Here is an 11,197-nt window from a genome sequence, read left to right on the forward strand (position 1 = left end):
ACCCATTGCAAGTTGCCGATTATTTGAATCCGCCGTGGGTTCAATTCGGCCAAGAATTGAGGAAGGCAGCGGGATCGTTCCTTCACGAGCGAAGCGACGGACCTAACCGAGTTGCGTAAACTTTCAACACCCGTCCTTCAAGTTTCTCAGCGTATGACGTCGCCACGTGGTGTTATGGCTCCCCTCCTTTCAATCTTATTATATATACTGCCTTGCCCCCCCAACGGGAATTCCAAAGCGGAGGAAGAGCCCTTCTTTGAGTTGGGACACCAAACACACTCATACTCACTCGTCTCTCTCTCTCTCTCTCTCTTTGAAAATGCAGTCAAGCGAGTCAGTACTCACATCCTCTCCCTCCCCTTCCTCCCCATCATCTCCAACACCTGCTGCTCACGCTCATGCTCCTACTCCCATTGCCTCTCCTTGTGCTGCCTGTAAGATCCTTCGCCGCCGATGCGCCGAACAATGCATTTTAGCCCCCTACTTTCCGCCCTCCGAGCCCCAAAAGTTCATTACGGCTCACCGAGTTTTTGGTGCTAGCAATATCATTAAGCTCCTTCAGGTACTTCAATTTATCTATCTTTACTACATCTTTAAATTTCCAGAGATGCGCTTGAAAAAAAAAAAATTTCTAAAAATTGGTCTCGAGTACAGCCAATGCCCACAGTTCTTGCAATTGGGATGAGGCTTGATGATGATAATTAATGATGTTTTCGTTTACCATAAACAATTAATTATAGATTACCTACATGATAAAATTGTGATTTTTGAAGTCTTGAATTATGCAAGAAAGCCCCTTTTGCGAATGCATCAAAGTCTTTGTCCTTTCTATCAATTAGGTGCCAATTTAGTATGTATATGCCAAAATCTGGTACGTGTCCTGTCCTTTCAAAATGTGGTTTATGATTACGCAATAATTATGTTTCAAAATGTGGTTTATAACTCTTTTTAAGGAATATATATATATATATATATATATATATATATATATATATATATATATATATATATATATATAGATAGAGAGAGAGAGAGAAAATATGTACGGTGGTACACCATAGATCTAGCCACTAAATGGTAAATTAAATCTAACCGTATGGATGTGCTGGGCATGATTTATTTTATAATAAATATGGCTTTATCATGTTTACTACAATATGTTTACCAACCAAATATGTTTGATGGTATGAATCTAGATTTTCATAAGTTTTTTTGCAAATCTAACCCTGCAGATGCATTCTGCATTGTCCATTTGTTAGAAATTAACTGTTGGATGATCATAATCCGTTCAAGAAATGCAATTTTTTATGCTTAAATATTTATAAAAATTCTAAGCCATTGATTTTCAATCCTTAAAAGATCCTTCTTTATACATTGTGACTGGATGATCCAAGAATCTATTTCTATAAAACCAAGCGTCTACATACATCCATACGGTTCAATTTTCTAAAAAAGTAAAAAAAAAACTATAAAAATCTTGGTTCGTACCGGTAAACATATAGCTAGCTTGCTAGAAATTCTTCTGATAAAGTGTTTTCTTTTTTGTTTGCATGGTTTATTTCAGGATCTTCCAGAGTACCAGCGGGCAGATGCAGTGAGTAGCTTGGTGTATGAAGCAAATGCTCGGACCAGGGATCCGGTGTATGGCTGTGCAGGAGCAATATTTCAACTACAAAATCAATTGAGTGAGCTACAATCGCAATTGGCGATGGCCCAAGCCGAGATCCTCAACATGCAGACCCAGCAAGCTAATTTGGTGGCTCTGTTGTGCATGGAGATGGCCCAATCTCAACAACCCATGTCCCAACCAAGTGATACTTTTGCAACCAGCAACACCACTTTCCAACTCCAGTTCCAGCAAGGAAACGGTGGTTTTTTGGATGATGCTAATACTGGAGCACTATGGGAGCCTCTTTGGACATGATCAGCCTCTCCTGGGTTAATTTTCTCAAAAAAAAAATTAATTTGGTAGCTGGGGTAATGGAGATTAAAGCAACAGTTCAAAAGGTTTATATATATATATATATAAAGAAAAAGTTAAAAAGCAAACTGATTGACTAAAATAAATAAAAAAATTCATGGTGAGGTGAATAACTGAGATTGAGAAACAAATCAATTCGAGCATGTATTGGCGCTCCCCACATGTAATCTTGAAAACGAAGGGCATGAGAAAGGGAGGGCCTCTTGCTCTTGTGTAACGGTCAACTTTATACTAATTCTAGAAAATCCTTTATTTTCTCTCTCTCTCTCTCTCTCTCTCTCTCCGTAATTCGTAATGTTCAATTTTAAATAATTATCTGGTTGGAGGTTGGTAGTGACGATGTTGCATTTCAAACTGGCTGCTTACTTTTCAAACCTTCGGCCTTGATCAATACCACATGCCAACCTTTGAGTAGAAAAAGGTAACTCCAATAAACTGTATCATATAGGCTTGGCAACTCTTTTTGGTTTTTTTTTTTTTTTGATAGGCAAGCGGGGGTTAGGCAGACCCCCACCAAGTTGCACATTGTCCCATTGGGTTTTGAACTTGCAACGTCCCCATCATAAGATGACGTGCACAAACTGCTCCTACCACACAAGAGGAGCTCCGTTGGTCAGGCTTGGCAACTCTAGCAAGAAGAGAGTATCCATCTTGCCCTTCTTGACAAAGATATCACTAATGATGCCTGGTTTCTCATTGATGCATATGTTCTACTGCAAACTAATGCCATAAGAGGAGGGCACTTTTGTTGCGAATAGTCAAAATACGATACTGCGGAGATGATGAATTTTTTCTCTTTTGCAAGCCAGTTCTTTGTTGGTGCTTTGTCAAAACAAAGGAGCTTTCCCAAACCAGATGGATGATACCATGCAACTGTAAACCAATCGACCGCGCACATGCTTTGCATGACCCAAAGAGCGACGAGGCACATGATAGTTTTCATTGACACCTGTGACAGATAGCAATGATTGTACGTTAACTGGATATATATGAACGGAAGTATGAACATGGGTCTTTATAGGGTTAATATTTGCTACCTTCGTAGAGCGGGAGTATGAACATAGACTTTCATGGCTCTTTATAGGTTTAATATTTGCTACCCTCGCAAGTAAGTAACACACTATTTAAAAATGTAATATTTTTTTCCAAATTTTTTACATATCTGACCTTGTTGATGTGATCTAGATATTATGTTTAGTAGAGAAACGGACCTTTGGATCATATTTTATTAACATATATGTAAGATTTTATAAGGGTTGAAAAATCAATAGCCTAAAATATACTAAAATTTTAACCCCCCCCGCCAAAAAAAAAAAATGTACATTGAAAAAGTATGTTCAAAGGTTGATTCCTAGTATTTTGACCATGCTGAACACATATATGAGGTCAGTTTTAGTCAAAACAACGTCTCCCTGTGAGTTCTAACTAGAGGCATCCTTACCCATGAAGGTACCAAATGTTCTAACTAACTAACTAACTAACTATATATATATATATATATATAGAGAGAGAGAGAGAGAGAGAAAGAGAGAGAGAGAAATATAGGCATTTTCAATACTGTTTTTGCAAATCCTATCATGTGGATGAGATTGGCATGGTGAATTTGCTAAGAATCAACCATTGGATCATGTATTTTTGATGAAAAATTTGATTTTAAAACCTTAAAAAAATCACTTTTATGCATCAAAATCCTATGCAAGAGAAGGATATTATAAATCCCAGCATGTAGATCACATCTGTAGTTAGATTAAAGAGAAAAGGACAAAAAGTTTATGAAAATAGTGGTTCACAATTAGTTCTCATATTCTAGTGATTCACATATATATATATATATATATATATATATATATATATATATATATATATATAATGAGAGAGAGAAGGGTGTATTCTCGAACACCCAAAAAGTTCCACCAAAATTAAACTTCATTATACCGCTGATCATGAACATGATTAGTGGTGCAATATTTGTTTGCGCTCAACAAGCTTTTAGTGGCGGTCAACAACAACTGCTAAAGGCATTTTTTGCCTACAGTTGGCATGTGCTGGCTCGTTTGACACTTGTCCACTATTTTTTTGGTGTGCTGATATATATATATATATATATATATATATATATATATATATATCAGCACACCAAAAATATATATATGTGTGTGTGTGATCCTTTGGCCCATTTTTCGCTAGGTCTTGTTAGGCCCCTTCAAAAATTATAGTTTTAAGTATTTTTCTCAAGTCTAACATCATAGATGTGATCTATAGGTTTTGTTTAGTCAGAGCCGGCTTTTGGATCACCGAAATCTGAGTTGTATACAGGCTTTTCGAGTGATCCAAAATCAATGGTAATAAAGATAGCAGTTTTTTTTGCTCAAAAAAATATGGTTTTTCATCAAAAAATCATGATCAAAGAGTTGATTTCCACTAAATTGAGCATGGTAAACATATCCAACAGTTAAGTTCTATCATAAAACACTTAAAACCTATGAGGCAGAATGAGAAATGGGGACTAATATGTTCGGTTCTTATATATATATATATATATATATATATATATATATATATATATATATATATATATATATATATATATATATATATATATATATATATATATATATATATAGACTAGGGGTAGTTGTTCGATCCAATCCATGCTTATTGCTAGCATATTGGGCTTCTAAATCAGTTTCTAATGTTTTTCTCAAATCGGACCATACATGTGTTCTACATACTTGATTTTATAAGAATGGATTATGACAGGATTATGCCAGTAAATGTGCTTTCCAATTTCATGATAGATTTTTGCTGGTGTAGATCTGCATCAGTAAAAGTTATTTCCAATTTCATGAAGATTTTTGCTGGTGCAAAACTGCTCCAGTATTATATTTTTTCTGGCATAAATTTGCGCCAACAAAAACAATGTTTCCTGGCGGTGTAAAGTTGTGGCAAAAAATGCATTAACGATGATGCTTTTCCTGGCGCATACTTGCGCCAGTCAAGGTTTTTGCTGGCGCTATTTGTGCATCATCCAAAACGGTTTTCTTGTAGTGTCTTGGATCATCTGATTCCGATGAGTGGAAGGGTTTTTATAAGATTTGAAAATCGATGGTGCGTGTACAATTTTCATAAATATTTAAGTTAAAAAATTTACATTTTTTTATTGAAAAAAACATGATCCAAGTGTTATTTGATGAAAAATTGACCTTGTTGAATGCTTTTACGAAAAACAACTCAAAGCCCTCATTTGCTTGCAATAGGCTCCTAATATTGGTAGACACCTCTCTCTCTCTCTCTCTCTCTCTCTCTCTCTCTCTCTCTCTATATATATATATATATATATATATATATATATAGTGATTTTGGACCATGATATCATACGGTGGGACACACTCCTGTTTGCTAATTAAGATCTAGCCATCAAGAGGTAAATGTAACGGAACTTATGCATTTAGCATAGTTTATTTAGTACATTTGATATATATATATATATATATATATATATATATATATATATATATATATATATATATATATATATATATATATATATATATGGCCCTAAGAACTGAGAATATGATAACTATTGTGTGAACTGAGATTTTCATGGGTTTTTTTCTCTTTTCTCTTAGATCTAGTTGTAGAGGTGTGATCTACTAGTTTGGTTTTATATAGAACGACTCTTGAATCATCTGATTATGATGCATAAGTAGAATATTTTAAGACTTGAAAAACAACTCTCAGGATTTTTATAAATATTCAAGCATCCAAAAATCATCTTTTTCATCATAAATACATGATTTAACAGTCTTTTCTTAGCAAATTCACCATGTTGAACACATACGTATGCTCAAATTTTATAAAAAAAGAAATATTGTAAATGCTCCATTGATACGGTACTCATATTCCTGCGGTTAAAATTAATGACATAGCCCTAATAATCCTGCCATCCAAATTCAACTACGCATCTACAAAGCTTAAAAATAAATTTAATTCTTAGTATCTTCATTAGACATAATTAATGAACATTTATCATAATCTCTCTCTATCTCTCTTTATTTATATATGGGTTCTTCTATGATGGTATTGTACCACCATAGCTTAAGGTGGTACACGCTTGATTTACATAGATGTATTCTCCAAATGCCAATTTTAACCATTGGATTATGTCCAAATTTTTCCTTTGCAGCCTATGACCAACAGAGGTTCCTCTTCATTGGTGGTTGATCATGCATTTATTTTAGCATTTAACTCATATTAATTCATGCATGATCCAATAAAGAATCACATTAAAATCCCATGTTTATTGTTAGTTTCGAGAAAATGCGCGAAAAAGATATAATTCAGAAAAAACATAAATTGCAAGTTAATTTTTTGAAGTAGTATTGTTTAGAAATTAGTTTTTCATATTTTTCATTAGGATTTAGATTTTTAATCTAATTAGGTTCGAAAAAAATAGATTGGCACAATAGTTTTTAGGAAGTTTAGTAGTTTAGGCAAATAGTGTAGATTTTGAGGTTTTTAGGAAAAAGTTTTCTTTTAAACTCTTTTTTAGAAATTGTAAAAATTAATAAGAGTTAGAACAAAACCCCTTCTCTTTAAATATCCCACGTATGGGATTAAGAGAGGGGTCCTCCATTGCTCAAACATGAACCCTTCTTCTCAACCCCTCTCTTCCTTCCCTCTGGTTTCCTTTCCCCTCTTTCCTTCTTCTTCCCTTCTTCCTCACCGGAGTTCTTGACTTCTCACCGGGTTCCATCGACAACAAAGGAGCAACCACCTCTCTTCTCAACCTAATCCATACGTAAGCATCTTCTTCTCTTCTCCTCTTCTTTTCTCTTCTCTTCCCTCTCCAATTCATTAATTTTTCTTTTGATGTTGCATTTCATTTCACAACACATCCAATTGTTTCATTTCATTTCACGGCATCCTGCATTTTGCATTCCATTACATTTGTAGTTGCATTGCATCTTATCTGCATAAGCATCAATATTTTTTTTTCTTTTTTTTATTTATGCATCACATATAATCTACTCCTCTTGCATCTGTTGTGAAAGAGGAAATCTGGATCTGCCGGAATACCCCATCACATCTGCTGGAATCCCTTTTGTTGCTGTCATGAACTGCTTTGTACGCAGTCTGTCGGATTCATTCCCTGTTCTGCCGGAATTTGGTTTCACCGGACTCTGGTTCATAGAGGAAATCTGATTGACTCTTCAGATCAACCTTCGCCGAATTTGCTGGAACTTCCATTTTTGCCATGAAAGCCATTTCACGACACCTTTTTAGATCCCTATTCACGGCAGCCATTTCACCGGCTGAACTTCACGGTTGTTGTGAATTTCATGATAACTGCTATTTCACTGTTAATCTGGTCTGATTCACAATGAAATCGGCAAAGCCATTTCATGAAAGTCATTTCACGACAACTACTATTTCACTGTGAATCGGGTCTAATTCACAGTGAAATTGGCTGAGCAATTCACAACTGAGCATTTCTGGCTGAGCTGATTTTGCATTTCAGGTTGACCTGATTTTCACTACACGACTGGGTCCGATTTGCATCTCCGACAGAGCTTCCACGACTGCACTTCATTTTCACTACACTCAATTTGCATCTCTGGCAGAGCTTCCATGGCTGCACTTCATTTTCACTTCACGACATTACATTTTAGGTATTTTTTATTTGAGGCATCGCATGTTATGCATTTTAGGCATTTTTTCTTTTCACATTTTTGCATATCTTTCATTTTGCACATTTTTGCGTATTTTACATTTTTAGCATAGTGTTAGTTTTTCGTCTTTCGTTACTTGTGTGTTCGTGTTTTGCAGGAAAGTGTAGAGAGAAGGAGGCAAGCGAGCAAGATATGGTGGCACGCATTCGATACATGACACGAGGCATGAGTGTAGAAGACATTTTTAGTTCTTTTTTTTAGATTAGGAATGTAATTTTCACTTAATTTTGGAGTTGTAATAAAACCATTTTAAACCCTCTGCGTAGGGTCACATTGATGTAATAGTTAAATTGTTTTTTTTTTGTAGTTTTCTTCTTCTTTTTTGCAATAAAGCATAGTGTAGTTTGTATGTTTGAATACAAAGTATCTCCCGTTCCCTGAGATTGACCCAGACTCCACCACTCGTGCGAGCCGATTTATTTTTGGTGTGTGGATTTCACAGATTTTCATACAAAATATTGTTTTAAAAAGCATTTTCATAAAACTCACATCAAATTTCGGTGTCATTGTCGGGGAACGGTGAAATACGAGTATTCACTTTATTGACTTGTGTTTGTTCTCATATTTTAGGTTGTTAGTTTATTTTCAGTTCATTATTCAGGATTGCTTAGTTTATTTTCCTATTGATTAATTAGGATTGCTTAGTTAGTTTTTATACTTAAGATTAGAACCACATGTTTGTATAATGTAGAGACCAGTTTACTTTTCCTGCACAACCTACCTATTAGGATACCGTTAGAGGTGACTACACATGATTGGTACCGTGCTCTTAGTTTGCTTTTCGCAAATTTCTCGCTGAGTGTAAGTCTGTGGTGTTTTGTTTATTTCTAGATTTTCATTATTGCATTTTGTTTTACTCGCTTTGTGGTTTGGCTGCTTAGTGCATTAGTTAGGTAGAAAACCCAAATTTAGGGTGGTTGCCGCACCGGTCTACTCTTTGGTGCATACAAGAGCCATGATCGCTCGACCTCGAGCTTTTTGAGCCTATTGACGGTCCCGAGTCTTTCGTTAGGAGAGCCCATCATCCCATCATCATGGTCGACGATCATCCTTTAATTCATCCTCTTAGGAAGTATTTTATGCCAAATTAGTACACTCTCGCCTCCTGCATCACGAGACCTAATGTAGGAGCGAATCTGTTTGAGATCAAGGCCAGTATAATCCAAATGTTACCATCTTTCTATGACCTTAACAATGAAGACCTCTATTGTCATCTTGATGAATTTATCGAGATTTGCTCTACAATGCAGATCAATAATTTTGGGGATGACGCATTGAGGTTGACGTTGTTTTCGTTCTCCCTCAAGGATAAAGTCAAGCACTGGCTAAAGGCAATTACCACTTGGGAAGGAATGCAGCGCGAGTTCCTCAAAAAGTACTTTTCAATTGGTAAGACGAATCAGTTTCGTAAAGCCATAACCAAGTTTTCTCATATTGAGGGAGAATAATTCCACGAGACTTGGGAGAGGATGAAAGATCTTCTCCGCAAGTGCCCCCACCACCAGGTGCCCCGTTGGCAACTGGTGCAGTATTTTTATAATGGCCTGATCGAGAAGGACAAGAAAATGGTTGATTCGTCATGTGGGGGCACATTCATGCTCAAGAGTGAGGATGAGGCATGGACTTTGAGTGAAAATGTCATGCATCATGCCTTATCTTCACGGCTCGATAGGACCACATCTGTGCCTAGTGGTCCTAAAAAAGTTAGAATTTTTGAAGTAGGGTCCGAGCGCGAATTGCAAACCAAAGTTGACTTGTTGACTAGAAAGTTAGATCAATTCGTAGCCAATTCATCTTCAAGAAGTCTAGTAGGAAAAGTGTGTGAGCTATGCACTAGCTTTGCATACTTTGTTTTCGAGTGTCCGGCAACACCGCTATATCCTGAATTCATTCAGAAGCAGGTGAAGGTTGCCCAAGGTTTCGCTAGACCCGTGCACGATCCTTATGTACTCACCTATAACCCGGAATGGCGAAACCACCCCAATTTTGATCCACCCCATCAGCCCTCTCAGACATAGTATAGACAAAGTAACTTTTTACAAGGTTACTCGTGTCCCATATTTCTATAGGTCCACCCCCAGTTTAGTTTGCCTTCTCCGTAGGAGCCCACATCGAGCGCATTGTTTCAAGAGAAGATGTTAGAGACCTTTTCTGACATTAAGGTCACTCTTTGTTTTCATACGCAGTCAATAGCTAAGCTAGAGACTCAAATGGGACAGTTGGCTTGAGGCCTTGAGCAGGCGCAACGAGGGGAGCCTACCTAGTCAGCCTGTTGTCAACCCAAAGGGAAAGGATCCCATGTCATTTGGCCTGCATCCCCCAGATGCTCACCATAAGTAGGTCAAATCTGTTATATTTCTTCGGAGTGGGAAGGCATGCCACCCCATTCAGGAATCGACTGATGAGCCCATTGTCATACCTACTGACCAGTTGATCTCCTCCATCAGGCCCCAAGAGAATGGGCAAGGCCCACAACTTGAGTTTTTATCATATATTTCTTAAGCCCCAGTTCCCCAGACCTTAGGGCAACCGATTGCCTTTAGCAAGCAAGAGGCGTACATTCACGAGTTGCTTGACCTAGTCGAGCAGGATCACATCCATCCCTTGCTTGATGTTGCATATATTGATAGTCGATCGGTTCTTGACTCTCCTTCAAGAGTAGTCTCCAAGAGGAGACTAACCTCCTGTCATCCAGTGTCGAGAGTCATGATATCACTTTTAGGGGTAGACTGGGCGAAAATATTATGCGCAGTGTCACAGATGACACTCTTTTTCTCAGAGAGCTCGATTGAGCATGACTTCATGTCCATTGATCTCATGGACAATGAATGGTTTTTTCAGAGATCCATCTGGCTGAGGACGTGAAACTTAACGCTTTATGGGAGTCAGCCCATATGTTGTACATTATTAGATTTCCTTTTAGGATTTGTAGATTTTCTTAGGTTCTTCTTTTTTTTTTCTTTTCATTCATGAGTTCTCATGCCATGTCATGTATACATTGCATTCAGTGAAGTCATAGGACGTACATTCATATTTCATGTCAGTTTGTTTCTACTCTTTTCCCTCATTTACTGCATCTCATGTGAATTCACTTAGTTTCATATAAGCATGGTGGAGTGCCAACGGGACAGTGTCATTCAAGCATGGGGGAGGGTGTAGTTTGCACAACCTGATATTTTTTTCTATGTACTTGCATATGTTTACACATCTTTCACGAAAAGTAAGTTTTTAAAGAAAGAGTTTGAACTTATATGAATGTTATTCAAAATCTAATGTTTTAGAGGATTTTTAAGCCCCACAATTTTTTTTTCTGACATGGATCTAGAAATTATGGTTGTTTATGTGGATTTCAAAGAAATGATGATAGTTGCATGTTAGAGTTTATTTTGAATCACAAATATGAACATGCACAGTGTTATTTTTGAAAAACTAAGCAAATGAACAAAAGCGCAAAAATGAGCTCAAAAGTGTAAAAGAGCATGCG

At 36.8% G+C, this 11,197-nt stretch overlaps 1 protein-coding gene across 1 annotated transcript; it reads left to right on the forward strand.

Moving 5' to 3' along the window:
- The first annotated feature begins 298 nt into the window (after positions 1 to 298).
- Positions 299 to 2,239, forward strand: LOC149820835 (LOB domain-containing protein 1-like). Its single transcript, XM_089983157.1, has 2 exons — positions 299 to 562; positions 1,565 to 2,239. The coding sequence occupies exons 1-2, from the start codon at positions 320 to 322 to the stop codon at positions 1,922 to 1,924; spliced, it is 603 nt and encodes a 200-aa protein (XP_089839283.1). The 5' UTR covers positions 299 to 319; the 3' UTR covers positions 1,925 to 2,239.
- The last annotated feature ends 8,958 nt before the right edge of the window (positions 2,240 to 11,197 follow it).

The sequence above is a fragment of the Nuphar pumila genome, chromosome 12, assembly GCF_984573655.1.
Source record: "Nuphar pumila chromosome 12, dmNupPumi1.hap1.1, whole genome shotgun sequence".
NCBI classification, from domain to species: Eukaryota; Viridiplantae; Streptophyta; class Magnoliopsida; order Nymphaeales; family Nymphaeaceae; genus Nuphar; species Nuphar pumila.